The 17,080-nt window shown below is 37.8% G+C and overlaps 1 protein-coding gene across 1 annotated transcript in view; it reads left to right on the top strand.

Moving 5' to 3' along the window:
• ROBO2 (roundabout guidance receptor 2) overlaps positions 1-17,080 on the top strand; it is a 427,603-nt gene that overhangs the window by 318,618 nt on the left and 91,905 nt on the right. The window contains exons 8-10 of the mRNA XM_019470803.1: positions 5,587-5,711; positions 10,337-10,508; positions 16,851-17,056. Coding sequence (XP_019326348.1) covers positions 5,587-5,711; positions 10,337-10,508; positions 16,851-17,056 — 503 coding nt within the window. The remainder of the gene's footprint in view (positions 1-5,586; positions 5,712-10,336; positions 10,509-16,850; positions 17,057-17,080) is intronic.

Here is a 17,080-nt window from a genome sequence, read left to right as displayed (position 1 = left end):
GATGTTTAGAAAAAACCCAAACAACAACAACAAAAATCCCACTGATATTAGTTGCTGTGGTTACAATTCCATTTCTGCTTGCGGTAACAATACTGGACTAAAACTTGCTACAATATCTACTTTTAATTAAAATCACAGCAATATAATGTATGCACCCCAGGGCATGTGGGCTGAGGGAGGTGCTGTGAGCAAGTCACGATAATAAAATTCCCTTAGGATCATTGAATTCAATGTGAACCACAAATCACAAGATCAGCTTAGAAAACTGTGTCACTGGAAGAAAATGTTGCTAGTACTTGATATGGGATCAGTGTACTTTTTGCTATAAAGTCACATTTTCCTGTGATAATTTTCCCCTCCCCTTCTGAGTCTTCTGCCACGTTTCTTATCAGGTGACCAGAGTTCACCTAGGAGGGATGAACTCACTGTCTCAGTCAAGCTTCTCTACATCAGCAGCTTTATCAGCTCCTGGTGACTCAGCGTAACCTTTAGTATTCAGTACTGGGAAAGAAATGAATGCAATCCATCCCATCAGATTAGAGATTCTGCTAACTATTAAGATTGGAGAAGAGTTAGAAATCCCTTTGAAATAATTTGCAGTATTTGTTTCTTCTTTTTTTTTTCCCTAAAGCTCTTTAACACTTGAGCAGAGGCTACCTTCATACACATTTATTAATAGAATAAAAGATCCATTCAGTCATGCGTGAAATGACATCTAGAAAAAGTGCAATAGAATACATTCTTCCCATTTTGAACAACATAACTAATGCTCACTGCTGCTCATGCTTTTCTATCTCCATTTTAATTCTTGCAGCAGAATATTCTTCTGTGCTGTAAAAACAGTTCTGAACATGATGTGATTAACCTTAGGGTCCCCCCATCCCCTCATCTCAAAGCCCCCTCGTACATGGCCTATGCTTTCTATTCATGTTCAACCATCTGATTTCCATATCATCCTGCTCAGCCTCACAAGCGGCTATTAGCATAACAGAGCTTTAGTGTGACATTGATTGAAGCCAGCGCTTGCTGAATGCAGTATCAAAGCATAATTTGCCAGAAATCAAATCTAATTTACTGTGTACTATTTAAATTTCTCAAAAAAAAAAAAAAAAAAAGAAGTTTCAATAGAAGTATACTAGGTCTGTCGTCTTAATTGTTCTTTTTTCATATTTTTGTCTAGTCCCCTGGAATCCAAGCAATATATTTCCTTTTAGAGCCATTGTCTTTGACTTTCAAATGTCAGTTAAGCAAGAGGTTTTCCACTCTGTTTATTCCATTCCACTTAATGTTACATCTGAAACAGCGAAGGGTGATAGTTTGATAGGCACAACAGTTTTCTGCTTCATAACAGTTTTTTCAACAGATTCTTCTAAAGACCTTAATGTTTAGTTTGAATCAAGCATTAAAGTACCACATAACTTTAACAACTGAAGCATATGAAGCCTGATGTTATTTCTCGAACTGTACCTTTTCAGAATGTTTTAAAAATTCACCTACTTCAAGAGAAGCAATAATGGCTTGAATTAGGTTTTGTCCAACGTCCCACTGAAGCTGGGCTTTGAGGAAGTAATGATCTCAGTTAACCTTTCTGCAAAATGGGAGTAATAATATTTATCTATCTTTATAAACAGCATCTATATATGAAGATAATGAGCTCTATTTTTAGGAAAATTGAAGAGCCCAAGTGCTTATTCTGTCAAAGAAACCTTGCTGTCTCTGAGCAGGGTGGCGTTGCATTCTCTGGGGATAATGGCAGTCTTACTGCTTTGGTAGTTATACTTGACCAAGAATTACTCCTGCAATTATCAACTGTTACTTTCAGTTGTCAATTTACATTATTCAACTGGAAATTGATAGATAAAACCAATATGGTGAAAACATTGTTTAAATGCTGTAAACAAGGTCATTTTTGTCAGAGGTTGTCTATAAACAGAGCTATAGCTGAATATGACAACAAATTGTTACAAAATGGGGGTTTCCTTCATTATAGAACCCTGTCTTTGAATAAACTAAAAAAACACATACAAGGTTTTATTTTTCCAAAATGATATTTTTCATGTTCTTTAAAATTATGGTATTAAATCGTTTGGGTGAAGGAATTGGTTTTGTGCTCTGATTTATGTAGTGACCAATACAAGTCAGCTCCTTGTGAGATCAAGAGATTATATTTAAATAAAATCTCTGATTCATTTATTTATTTTTATTGTGAATTTCTAGTCATTATGGCTGCAGAGAAAAGCTAGGAAAGATATCCTTGCATAACCATACTTCATTGTTTACTGGAGTCTTTAGAAAGTCTAAACTAGTAGCTATGAGGCCACGGATCTTCTCTTCATCTAGTATGGCAAATGCTGGAGACGACTTGGTGTGTGGCAGGGAGGGAACAGAACAACAGGGTCGATCCATGTCATTTGGATTATCTGGACTGAGCTACAGCCTTAATTCCTGCTGCTTTTCCTTGTGTATTTTTGCAAAAGAAAGGACCAGTTTTCTGCTCTTCGGAAAGTGAGAGGTGTTCAAAATTAGGGGTAGGTCAAAAACTATAAACTAGGTAGAACTAGGATGTTTATCTCTCATTGTTCCTTGACTACCAAATTACCTTAATCTGGTCCTTGGAAAGTCTGCTACAGCAGTAAGTTCAGTGCTATTATATCTGCTCAGAGCTTTGAATTACTGACTTACAGTACAGCCTTGCGTGTGTGAGATTGTTTCAGATGAACCCTTGAATTTACCTAACTTGCATTTATTCAGTTATGTGATTTGAAAGATAGGCTCATGGAAATGCCGTGCCCTTCTTCCTTCTGTTGAGCTGTCTCAGACCACCACCTGCATAACATACCCCCAGTGCACCAAGCATGCCTACGAAGTGATCTTAGGCATTGATCGTGCTTAAGTATGATCTACGGGATGGTCTCCTGACACCAGGTTTTTAGCATCACGATAGAAATATTATGGTCTTGAGGCCACCCATAACACAGCATAGACATAGGACTCATGTATAGTTCCTGTCAAATGCAGATATAACACCTGAAGAGGTTAGAGTTTTTCTGCTCTCCCTTCTGCCTCAGGTTGCTATTGATTCTATATTAATATCCTGGGCAATGAACTTCTATGGCTGAGCAGCACACACTGAACTAATTCAATGACCTTTATGAAGTGGGTGGTCAGAACTGTAGAGATACCTTAGTGTAAGGTATGCCTATAGGAATGGAGGATTCTAATTCACAACTTAAAGGTCTTTCTCTCTTTCCCTTCCCATATAATTGAATGAACAACCACATGTGCTGATTACCACATTACTGCTTTCTGACACCTGTAGGGTGTCATTGCACACAGATATGCTAGGTAAAACAAGGTGAGGGAAAAACAAGTAACTTGCTGCAGTCCGGCACTTTAGGAATAGTACAGGATGAGTTTGGATCCTAGAGTATGTGTAGCAACACCTATGCTCTTATAGAAACCTCAAAACATATGGGTATAAACAGGCAGCAGCAGGGCACCTAGCCTAGCCCTTCGTCCCTGCCCCTTCAGAAGACCTGCTGAGGCCCAGGGAAGAGGTGGATGCTTCTCTTTCCAGACGGGTCAAGACCTGTGCTTAGGAATGTGAGGCAGAAAGAAGAGTCCTCGTGTTGTCTTCACCCTCTGCCTTCTAAATTGATGGTGATTCATGTTTATTAAGTGCTTTGCAGTCCTTGTTTTAAGAATGCATTAAACCAGTGCTATTCAACTGGTGCTTTTTAGACTCCTGCTGATCTGTAAAACCATGGGAAGTACCTCATGAGATAACTGTAAAGTGTATTTAAAAAGAATCAGATCTGCATACATTTCTATGCAGTTCGCAGATTTGTGTCTGTGCTGTCAGCAGGTGTAATCGGAAGCTGGGTCTTGATTGCTCTTCGTGCCTAATTAAATAGTTTGTAATTATAATGGTGAAAAGATGGTTTTCTAAAACACTTAAATTCTGTTTACCTAAAAGCTTAGTGTTCCTAAACCATCCCTCTCCACAACTACCAAACCAATAGTGGAATAGAAGAAAATTAATGTGGGGGTTTTTGTTATTATTTTGTCCCCTTCTTCAGCCTGCCCCAAAAGTTAGCTAGTCTGTTGATGAGAATATTTGGAGACACTGCTTACATTTTTAAGATATGCCAAATAGTACAAATCCAATTCCAGTGAATTCCAATGTTGAACTAAGACTGGAAGGTTTGCATGTCATGCATAGGAAAGTCATTTGCTTTATCTCATCATGCTCAACATAGTCGCTGATGTCAAGTTTTTTCTCTCAAATCCTCCAACACTGCTTCTTCCCCACTTTCTTTCTGCACATTAACTCCTTTTCTCTCCCTTCTTATTCCCACTAAACATTGACTCTCTATTCTCCATCAATACGAGATTAGGACGAGAGGAAATGGCCTCAAGTTGCGCCAGGGGAGGTTTAGATTGGATATAAGGAAAAATTTCTTTACTGAAAGAGTGGTGAAACACTGGAACAGGCTGCCCAGGGGAGTGGTTTGGTCCCCATCCCTGGAGGTATTTAAAAGACGAGTAGATGAGGCACTTAGGGACATGGTTTAGTGGACATGGTGGTGTTGGGTTGACGGTTGGACTCGATGATCTTAGAGGTTTTTTCCAACCTTAATGATTCTATGATTCTATGATTCTATAATACCCCCAGACAAGTAAAACTACACCTCTCTTAGAAATTGTTCACTTCTGACTGTGCTTCCCGGTCCCCTATGTCTGAACACGGTTAATGCCATCTACTTGAAAACATAGCTAGTCCTGGTTCTTCTTTCTTGTTTTAACGCCACTTTCTCCTTTTTTCTTTTCCTTCTCTCTTCCTGTTCTCCTGGAATACCTATTCCTTCTTACTCACCACTCACTGCTGCCCACTAACTCTTCAACTCTTGCTTCTTTCTTGTCTTTACACAAGCTGAAATCTGGATCTCCCAGGTTTGTGTTGTTTTAGCAACTGTTCTTTTTACAGCAAATCCTCCTTCCTCTCCCATTCTCAACCATACTACCACTGACCACTGAGAGAAGTGAGGGAGCTCTTGAACTTCTGTCCTTCTGCTATCATCCAGACCTTCCTCTCCTTCCTCAACCATTTTTAAAAGTCTAGAGGGGCAGACTGAAAAAGGCAGTCTGTATATCCTAATTCATGCCTTGCAATACACGATAGCTCCGGCACAACAACAAGCTCTGTGAAGTGTGGAGGGTATGAGAGTGCTGATAGCTGCCCAGACGAAAGGTAGAATACATCCACAGCCGGCATCATAAACACCTGACTGCTGCTCCTTAGCATTTATTGTCATCAGAATTTACTCTAGCATGTACGGTTGTAATGTTTCTTTCTTTTTCTTTTTTTTTATAACTGGGGATATCCCATACTGATGTTGCTGCTCTTTTTGTTGCTGTTGTTGTTTTTGTTTATATATTAGTTCTGTCTATACCAATTAATGTTTCTGGTGTTATGTCCTCTGGCATAAAACAAATCTCCATAATGTTGTCTCTTTCCTTAAATATTCCTCATCTCCCCCTTGCAAAATATCCTAAATTTACACCATGGTTTTTCTTACATTGTAGCTCCCCCACAGTTTGTGGTGAGACCACGAGACCAGATTGTAGCCCAGGGTCGAACAGTGACTTTTCCTTGTGAAACTAAAGGAAATCCCCAGCCAGCTGTTTTCTGGCAAAAAGAAGGAAGCCAGGTAAGTTATAAGCACCCTATAAGTCTTTCAAGCCTTTCTAAATAGTTATATTGTTAAATTTTTAGGAATATTATTTATATTACCTTTCACAGATTCTTTTAATCTTTCACAGGAATTTGTCTTTTAAACTGTCACTATTCTCTACCGACATTTTTGTTGCTGTTTTTCTAAAATATTAATATTGTGAAGAACTCAAAGGCCATCTAAGTTGGTGAAACTTGTGTTAGGTGCTGTATAAACGTATAGAAAGCAACAGTATATATCTTAAAGGCTTTTCACTCTGAAGCCCCCAATAAACAGGTGGGTGAAACAAACATAGTAGATAAAAAAGGTATGACTCAATTTCTAACTAATCAGAGTCAGTAATTACAGTTCACAACCTGTCTAGACATGATCAAGCAGATATATATCTAACAAGCTGATTTGCATTGGCGTATTCTCATAGTGCATACAGATACAGGTTTTGAACACGCAGATGCTTTCTTCAGTAAAATTGTCTCAGGAAATTTCTGAATCTGGTTTTGGAAATATTTCCCTGATCCTTACTGTCATTTTTTAAAAGCAAAATTTCTGATGTAGCAGTCAACGTTGCCATCAGCCAATACTAGCTTCTATAGCTTAGTGTTTGAATGTCATGCCATAACGTTTTTTTACTGCTGTTGCTGTATTGACGCTATGTTACAGCAGAAGTCAGTCCTTCTCACTTCCAACGTGCAGTTCATGTTAGTATGTTAAATTTAGACACTGTATGTGCTGTAGTCTCTTTTGCACCTGAGGAAAGATTAAAAGGGACAAACGGATGCCCAAGGACAGTGCCTTCTGCAGCTCCCTGATGAAGCCTGTCATGGCTACATCTGTCTATGTACCTATACTACGTACCCGTCTCCATTGACTAAATTAGTCTTTTCAGAGCCCTGCTACCTTCTCCCATATGGCGATATGTGAGTTAACTCAAGTATCCACACTGTGCTGTGCAGTGAACAGTCTATCTGGAGGCATTGTGTGTACCAGCCCAGTTAAAAAGTGAAATAAGTGAAATAAGTGAAATAAGTGAAATAAGAACTGAACCACAGGCGTCCCGCTCTGCCCCACCTGCTTCTGCTTCACCTTCTCATGAGGTCAGATAACTGGTCCAGAATGACAGGACCAAGGCTGACAGCATTTTGTGCTCTGTTGCATTTGTGGCTTACAAAGATACAACACTATTACTTTATGAGTGTAAGCTTAGTCTTCAGTGTGTTTCTTTCAACGTATTATTCGGAGAACTTTAAATCTAGCCTCCATGGATCACATCCTGGAAAAGCACAGTATTGTGAGTCTCACCAAGTTGAAAATTGTTCCAAGGGGAAAGTAGAATAGCATATTGAAATTAAAGTAGGAAGTACTGATGCGCTAGCAAACATTTCAAAACCCTTCCTTGCAGAGCATTTTAATAACATGGTAATGTTTATGTAAAGTGAGCTTATAGTGTCACACTTGAATCTAATAAAGTGGACATCCATCATGCTGTAATAAAGAGAAGAGCTTCTAATTAAAGTAGGACATCATTTGCAGGATTAAAGTCATTTAGCGTAATTGAAAAGTGTTAATACTCTATTTTATCCTCTTCCATTGGTATCACTTCAAGGGTAAAAACATTTTAAGGTGAAAATGCATCTTGTGTCTTTAATTGAATGTTATTACCTACTGATTGTAGCATGTTGAAGCTGTTTAATTACAAACCTGGAAAATTAATTACCATATTGAGAACCAGATCCCTGAGGGTTAGAATGGTCTTTTTTGGCAAATAAATGCAACGTAAAAATTGATACCTACATGGTTTATAATCAAACCTTGAAACATAGCTCAATGTGATTCACTACACCCTCATGTTAATCTTAATTGAGCACCGGTGAAGTAACACAGGTTAGTGTTGCCGTCTCGATATACAACTTGCCAGATTTTGCAGTGAGACGCCATAGAATAGGCGAGTTTCCACATACAGTATAATATCATACAAATCTGAAGGATGGTATTTTGGCCAAATTAGGCGTTGTCCACTGAACATACATGACTTTTCACCTTTGTGTGCCTGGCTATAAGTTGTTGCTTGGCTTTACAACGCTTGCTTCTGCTTTTACTCGAGGAACTGTTTGCAGCACCACTGTTAGTATTCGGAGTAATGTTATGTAGTCATGTTAGCCCACTCCAGTAATTGTAGGGCATTTTTCATTGTGAATCCATTTCCCGATCCTGTGTTTCTGAGCACAACCAGCTGGAAGGGAGGGGAGCTGTTCCCTCCTGAGTAATTTTTTGTGCCAACTTGTGCATAAACAGCTGGTCCTTTGTACTCGGTAGTGTTTTCCCCAGAGCCTAACAGCCGCCCGCCAATGAAATGCACCAGGGCAGGGCATGTGTAACCTTTAGACTCTGTAGATTAAATTCTTCCTTGAGATAAATTCCGTGGTATTACATCAGGGATGACTCTGGTCCCCCCGTTTGCAACCCAGCATGCCACCGTTGTGCCCAGATGAGCAACCCGATAGCTAATTAAAACCAGTGAAATTGTAAAAACATTTAAAAAGGGGTTGTGCTGTAATTTAGGACAAGTTATAATTCATAGTTATCTGGTCTTTGAAGGGAGGAGTCGTGAGACTGATGAGCTCCTCCTGAATTGTGGAATATTCACTGGGATGTGGTACAAGAACAGATAAGCCCATGCTGAGGGTAAAATGAAGGGTAGTCTCCCCTTTCTAATACCGTGATGAAGAGGATTCTGGATTTGTTTCCTCTGAAGAATTAGGAGCTTGATCCTTGTACTGTCTTTTACGTTGTGTTTCTTTTTACACTTTGCATAATGAGTGATAAATGGAGTCAAGCTCAGCCATATCAAAATTCTCTGCTTTCTCATAAAATTTAGTGGAGTTTTTGTAATACCCTCATTCGGTAGGTATCTGTGCCAGGCAGAGGTTATTCTGAAAGTTTCAAGGCAGTTCAGAAAACAGGGCAATTTTTCGAGACCCACTTAGCCCAGTAGCCTGAAATTGTTTCAGAATTTTCACACTTTTTTTCTTATTGGATCTGACCTGTTTACTGGGTGCATATTGATTTTTGAGGAAAAATTTGCTGTGAAAAATTTCTTGGACATTGACATTGAAAGGGGGTAAGGGGAAAGACTCACCCTAGGGTGACAAGTAGCCTAGTAGGTTAATATAATTATAAGGATACCTGGAGTGTCAGATCTGATTTAAAGCATATACCTCTCCTTTTATTGCCAAAACGAGAGAGATAAAGGTGTGAGTTTCACTTCAAAGAAGAATTTTTTAAAATCCAAGTTTGTTGCTTGTCAATTCCAAATAATTTTTTGGAAACCATTAAGGTCTACTGCAGAAGAAGCGGATCTACAGAAAACTCATTTAATACTCTACTCTATACTTTTAGATTTTCTTTTTAGCCCATATAGACAAGCTTAAAAGTTAGTAGGGAGTCGTCATTAGAGAGCACAGCAGAGCTATACAGAGCTGCAGTAATGACTGAAAGTTTATCACAGCATGGTAACAGTGTGTTGGGATATTCCTTATACAAACAATTGTATTTTTCAGAGAGGCTTGTTGAGTTGACATAAAAGCCAGACTGGAATTACTGTTGTTTAATTATTGTTTAATCTATTCCCCTTTCTGTCTCATTGGGCAATGCTGTTGACCTTTCTGTTCACATTGCCTCCCTTTTCCTGTCCCTTTTTATTCACGTCAAGAGCTGTGCCAGACAGTATAACTTTTTCCTTGAAAACACAGCCCTCACCACTAAAAGCTTTTCTGTCCTTTTCTGTATTATTGATTCATTCAGTCCTTCATCATATGCAATGACTGCTACATCCATTCCAGTTATTCTTATTGACATCTCTCTTTTCTCCAATCCAGCCCAAAGGCAAAAGCTAATCTCCCTGTTTTGTGATAACTGATGTCTTATCCTACATGAAATTATTTTTTCTCTCTGATGATTTCCACAGCAGATTTATACCCTTTCTCTTCACCCTCAAGGCTCCATGCTGCTTTTCTCCTTTGGTATATCTCAGTTTTAATTTCCTTTTACTTCTCCTTTAAGAGCTCATGCTCTGCCAGCTTCTCCTACTTTATGACCTGTTTGTGTCTTCCTCCCGGCTTTCCTTCTGTGCCATGCTCTTACTTTCTTATTTGCCCAGAACATATTCACAGCCAAACAATAGTGCTATGCTTCCTCAAGTCTCCAGGATTCAATTCTTTCTGCTAGTTTTCTAATGTTTACTGTAGTATTGTGTCCTCCTGGTTTGACAGCCAACTAAGCACATTATTACAATTAAATTCAGAATGAAGATGAATGTGTCACAAATACAAATCACTCAAGTGCGACTGTTGGAAAATTTCTCCTCGCCTAGACCCCCAGCCAGAACACACCACTGTGTGCTGTCAAAGGGCTGTTTCTAATTTAAACTGCAAGTTGCCCAAGGCAGGGAAAGCTAGCTCTATGTGTTCATAAAGTCATAACCACACTTACTTTTTCTTCTAGTTTATATATAGTACTTTTAAGGAAAAATCATTGTCTCTCTAGCTGAGGGAAAAGTGGTGCTTTTGTGTTTTGAATTGATGTGAGATGAATTGTTTTTGCAGAACCTACTCTTCCCAAACCAGCCTCTCCAACCCAACAGCAGGTATTCAGTGTCACCAACCGGAGACCTCACTATTACCAACATTCAGCGGTCTGATGCAGGCTACTACATCTGTCAAGCGCTGACGGTTGCTGGAAGCATTTTAGCAAAGGCTCAGCTGGAGGTTACTGATGGTGAGATATAGAAATTCCTATTGTTTTTTCCTGTCAAAAGTATTTTTAAAATAGTGTAAATAAAGGCATACGAGACCACATAATTCATACAAGTAAACAGACAAGTTTCTACAGAAAAGACAATGAAAAAAGGGTCTCTGTGCAATTCTCTATGGTATCAAAAAGGCATCGAAGTCTAGTTTGCCCTTTGCTTGCTTTCTGGAGGTTCCTTAATAATATAAACAAGGTACAAACCAGCTTAGAATAGGGTGGGTGAGAAAGCAAGCTTCTCGGTTCACTAGAGCTAAGATAGGACTGCAAAAAATATTGTGAAGAATGAATAGGTTTGTGATTAAAGCAGTGAACTGGGGTGCAGAAAAATCAGGCTCAATTCCCACCTCAGTCCCAGTCTTCAGTATTATCTTAGGCAGCTAGTTTGGGGATGTGGCCTTAGCTCAATTAAATCAACACAGTTGCCTTGAGCTTACTGAAGTACTGTTGGTTTAGAACAGCTACAACATGTAGCCCTTTAGTCCCTGTGGCAATAAGGCACCAAAATATTTCCTTACCTCAGAGCTGTGTTCTCAGGATGTCTCGATATGGTTAGATGTGAAAAGAGGCATGTCAATACGTAGGTAGGATTTTCAGGAAAGGAAGAGAAAAGCACTATATGCTCTGTCTTGATGCTTTCCATTTCAAAATTTTGGGTTTGAAAGTTATCCTGGTGTGAAATTTACCTTACTCTGCCTACAAACATGGATCCTTTTCATATATCAGGAATCCTGTTGATATCCCTCTTCATCCCATTGTGGACAGAAGGCAGTTTGCATCCTTTAATGTTACTGAAGAAAACAACAGAATTCCTCTTATACTGGGAGATTGTTGCATTCCCCGGCATCATTACTCCTTAACTGACTCATTAAATATCTCCTGACAGGCTTTGATGAATTTTTGCCATTAAAACTGTTGTTATATGCAGAGGTCTACTTTTACTGTTCCCTTAGAGACCTGCCTGCACCATGAAAGTTTGAAAAGATGTCTAATTCTGAATAATCTGGCTTTTCGCAAGAGCATATTCATCACAAGTGACAGGTAGAGAGGTTCAGGCTCATGTTATAGAGGTTTGAGCATTAATTTGACGCCTTTTCTTTGTTTTCCAAAAGCTGTCTATATTTTTATGACAAGGGGAGATAATTTCTGCTTTATCCTTGCATCTTTACAAGCACATTGGTTTTCTGTAAGGTAGTTTCTGGAGACTAAAGGCTAACCTTCACTCTGCAGTCTCTTTAAGTCCTTTCTCTCATGGTCTATGACAAAATGATGCATTTTCATTCAATTCAAATTTAAATGTAGATTAAAAGGTCATTTAAAATTAATGGAAAGGCAGTATTTTTTAATATCTGTCCATAGCGCTGCCTGATTCAGTGCCGTGACTGTGACTGGAATAAATAGAACACACAAACATTGGCTAAGAGGACATTGAGCTGTTAATGGTTGCACCTGCTGATGCTGTACAGATTTACTGCAACAGGGGCCGAGAGGATCAAATCAGGTTCAAGGATATTAGTGATGAGAAATTCTTCCTTTTGACAGACAAGGCCTGTGGTCCATCTTTATCTATTTCTTGTGGGGGGGGGGAAAATAATAAATCCTAACGGCCTCTGTGGAATTTTCGTTAGTTTATCTAACAAGTCAACAGAAAACTAACAAAAGTGTCCCCGCTAAAATGCAAATTCAACTACAATTAATTCTGATTAAAGGCGGCGTGCATTCCACATTGCTAGAGAAAGCATTAGCTGGTGGCTCTGCTGCCCAAGGAATGCAAGGCCTGCGTTCTTCAAACGCTTTCCAGAACCCACTGTCAGCATGATCATTATGAAATAATACGAGGTTGCTTTATAGAAATACCATTTCATCCTTGAGTCAAAGGGCAGGTGAGGTCGGGAGAAAAGTGCCAGAACAATATTGTGGAACTGAGATTATATAAATAAATGTACCATTAGATCACAGATATTTTTTTAATTGCTTTCAGTTAGGAAGTTAACCATAAATGTCTAAATAATCTGTTTTGGTTGACGCTGAGCAGAAGTTATGGAAGCTAGTGATTTTTATCAGTAGGGAAATCTAATTTGATGTTTTAAAAAATATAATAAAAGATAAACACTGTGCATGTTAGCTATATACTTAAGCGTTAGTGTTCTAGTTTTTGGCTGGTGATTTCAGTTTTACTTCATAGCCCAGAATTTTTCTGTTTGGTTAATGATTTAATAATAGTGGCAAGCCATCTTTTTCATTTTGAACACATTTTTGTTTGATCCAGAGTAATTTAGATCCAATTGAAGTTCCAATACAGAATGAAAACATATGTCATGTGCAGAAAAAGAAGTGCTTAATTATACCATATATAGCAGTGTTTCAGTTGTTACATTTTTGCACTTACAAGTCTTTACTGGAAATATTTTTAACTCAAGTGATCACATGAGAAGAGATTACTAGCTGTGATGAAATGTGCTGAGTTGAGTGATAATTTTGCTGATTATGGACTGTGTTAAGAGCCTTCAGTGTATTTGAAATTCAAATCTTGTATTTTCTTGAAAGGCTATCATATAATCCACTGTCTAATGCACAACTGGAAAAGCAAAATAATTTTAAAAATTGAGACAATCTTAGCAATCCTTTCAAACTCAAGAAGTGAATATGCAGCTCACAGTCTTAAAATGACAGATCATGCAAATAAACCAAATGCTTCCATCTAACTATGTCTGTGCTCAAGATAAAAAGAATAGTTTACAATTAGTAATTTATTCCATGAATTTATCCATCATGCACAGAGTATTTTGGAGAAGATGTCAGTTTCTCCTAATCTAGTCATTATTTATATTTATTAATAAAAATTTCGACTACTGCATGCTCAACTGTAGGATCAGCCTACCAATGCTAGTTTACCCAGCAGTTGTAGTTTAGGATGAGTATTGGAATGGAGGAGCAAGCTTAACCTCCCCCAGTGGATGGCAACATAAGAATGAAATGTTTTAGGATATTCAATTAATTAAAAAGATTACATTTCTGGGCTTCTGAATGAAAGCAAAAGGCTGAACCTATAAGGAGAATTCAGAACAGGTGTCAAAAAAAAAGAGAGAAGGAGTTGGCAGCATACCTCAACAGCTCCCTCTCCACTGATTTGGAATAGGCACTTCAGGCATTTTTCCCAAACTCCTCTGCAATTTTTTGACTATAGGTCTATTGAATATTTGGGGATATGTCTCTCTCAAATCCTCCTGGAATAATTTAATATCACTCACAGTTTACTCATCTGCAAATCTGGCAACCATAATTCCTGTCCCCAATCAAATGTATATTACGTGTTTTATAGCAAGTGCGACAGTTTCAAACAGGAGAGATCCAGAACAACTTCACAGCCTCCTGTGAAGCTCTTCAACAAAAGAGACAGAGAAAGGGTTGGTCTCTGCTTTTTCACCTCTCAGGAGAGCACCCTGCCCTATCATGTTAGTGTTCATCATGAGAATTTCATGACTTGTGTCTGATTTTCTCCATTAATTCACCAGGAAAACTTTTGAAATGTTGATTTTAGAAGTGCCAAAGTAAAGACTTCATTTTGTCATTCTCTTATTTTAATTTCCTGTTGTAATTTGACAATATTCCACCCCAATTTAAACATGTTTTCAGTCGATCCAATGTTGATCCAGTGAATGAACTGTTCATTGACAAATATAATTTGTTCTTTTCTGATACTCTTCTGAAAAATTAAGCTGCATTTTATCACAAAAGGAATCTCATAATTTTTCAGTTACCAGAATATATGAATATATGGTTGCTGAAAAATAGTTTCAAAACCATTTTTAAAAATTAAATTTTGAAATAAACTTCTCTTTTACTATACAAATATATTTTAGCCACACAAAATGTTTCTGTAGAATGGATTTAAAAGTTTCCTGCTAGGAGAAAACAACGTAAAATTTAAATAAAAAATTAAAATGTTGTAAAAGAAACTAACAAAACCCCTAACCTCTTTGTGGATATTTTTCATTATCTCTCTGTTCTTCAGAATGCTTATGATGTATCTTTTTAAACCTCTAACCGAGTTTTGAATCCTTGTACAGGAGACCTATGTAGTAGGAATACAAGCACATATACACGTTTTAGAGAAGATTTACAAGTCATAGTTGTGAAGACAATACAGTCGTTCACAGATCAGTGGAAACCCTAAGTGTTCATTTAACCTTTAGCCTTAGTGTCATGGAAACCTGTAGTGGTCTTTCACCCATAACACCCTTGAAAATGAAGATTCCTTCTGGCCAGGAGACTTTCAATTACGCTATTGATCAGAGCTATTTAAAGGATTATGAGCTCCTCATTTGGGCTGTAAAAAAACTAATTACATGCCAAGGAACAATATCTGTAATGCAGTAGGTTTTGAAAATACCTACATTGCTACACAGAGGGAAGGCAATTAGCAAATAACTGCAATGGAATAGTTAGCAACTTAAGTGATACTTTTTCCTTAATTTTAGCTACCTAGAAAACTGGGATTTGCTGTTTTATGTTAAATCTAAATGAAGACTTACACAGCTAAGTTTTCATTTGAATAGACTTGTGCTGCAGGTATGCTGACATCAATTTTTATTTCACCAAATCGCTGAACTGTATAGTCATAAGGAAGCCTTAATGAGATCAAAAATTTCATATCAAGGTGAAAATGCATTACATTTTCTCTTTTCTTGTAATGTAGTGTTTCTTGTCCTATCTCTGCATTCAGTGGGTGATATTTCAGAATTTCCAAAACAGCTTTCATGTTCTGGTGTTAATAAATAATCTGTATTGGCTTTCTGTTTTCAGTTTCAATTTCAATAAATGTGATGAACTCACATTCCAAGGTGCTACTAATACTAATGATTCTATCCTTTGTGTATCTTGTTAACAAAAGAAGGTAGTTAGTATTTTTGCAACACTACAATTTCAGAAACAATTATTTCAGGTGTAAAATGTACCACTAACATCTCCCTAATATTTTTTATTTGTTAAATAATGTCATGAAAGCGCTTTGGATCTGTTGAAGTTTCTAGAGGTTTGCATCTCAAACAGCTCAAATACAACAGAAACCATACTGCTTCACAATAATTTATTTTCACTTCCTTTTTAGAGTCAGGTGTTGTGTATGGACTATAATGAACCAGATTCTCAGCTAGAATAAATGATTCAAACTCAACTGACATCAGTGGAGGCAGACTAACTTACACTGGTTTAGGAGCCTTTTATAATCCTGCCTGTTACAATATTTAACACCAATCATATAATTGTTCAGTTGTTCAAAGATTTAAAACAGCAGCAGTGTGGCAGGTAAATATATAAAAATGAATTCTCGGTTCTGTTATACTGATTTTATGCAGGAATCATAGCCTTGTTTATATTCAAGTGTTTCACATTCATTTTGTGCAAACACATTCTTTAGAAACAAAGAGTTATATTTTGCTGCTTAACAGATGGCTCAGAGAATAGGTTCAACAGCAGAATTATTTATGAAAATTTGGTCTTTCAAGAAAAGCGAACATGAGCATTTTACCTCACTTGATGATATCCCACTGGTCATGGAATGAGGTTTATACGCAGCCATGCACTCGCTCACTGGTTAAGGAGTCCTTTAAGCAGTATTTCAAGCATGCAAATGTAAATTATTAGGGGAAAAAAAATTAAGAGAGTTCATGGCTTTAAAAGGTGATGAAATGATTTGATAAGTAAGCTGTTAAACGGCTTTGAATTTTTCTCCACTGGAAAGAGTGCTACAGTCATTTTGAACACTCAGATTATAAAGATGTTTTGTACTATTGTTAGATATTTTTGCTGATGAAAACTTGCAAGTTGAGCATGAATGGGAGATGTGGTTGGTACCCATGCTAGAATGGCTACGGTGTTTCACTTTGAACTTTAACAGATTTTCTCTTTTAGGCCCTAAATCAGGTGAGCAATTAAGCACATTTTGATGTGATGTGCTTAAAGTGCTTTCCTAAATTGGAAGAAATAAGAGATGTACCTCAGATCTTTTCTGGATCAACATCTTAATTTTCATCCTGTCTTAATCAAATAAGTCTGATGACCTTTGCTAACAGAAGTTTATATATCTAGGTGTTATCTCACAGTGGTGAAATAAAATTCTTACAAAAATGTTTTTCAAATATACCAGTTAATTGTTAACATCTATCTGTGGGTCTTCCAAAAAGAATGTTTTTAGCCTTTTAGAAGCTAACTTAAACCAGTCTGTAAAAGTTGGTACTGTGTCAAGGAAAGGACTAACTGCAGCAGAGGATCGTTAAAGGTGTGGATGCCAATACATGTGTCACTGTTTAGTCTTGACAGATAGGCCTCCACCCATCATCCTCCAGGGGCCGGTCAATCAGACACTGGCAGTGGATGGGACAGCTTTGCTGAAGTGCAAGGCAACCGGCGACCCCCTTCCTGTCATCAGCTGGTTAAAAGAAGGATTCACCTTCCTGGGCAGAGACCCTCGAACATCCATACAGGATCAGGGGACGCTTCAGATTAAAACTCTGCGGGTGAGTAGCGATAACAAAACAAGT

This window comes from Aptenodytes forsteri, unplaced genomic scaffold, assembly GCF_000699145.1.
Source record: "Aptenodytes forsteri isolate BGI_AS27 unplaced genomic scaffold, ASM69914v1 Scaffold207, whole genome shotgun sequence".
Classification (NCBI taxonomy): domain Eukaryota; kingdom Metazoa; phylum Chordata; class Aves; order Sphenisciformes; family Spheniscidae; genus Aptenodytes; species Aptenodytes forsteri.
The sequence above is the reverse complement of the archived record's forward strand: the minus strand, read 5'-3'. Positions and strand labels throughout refer to the sequence as shown.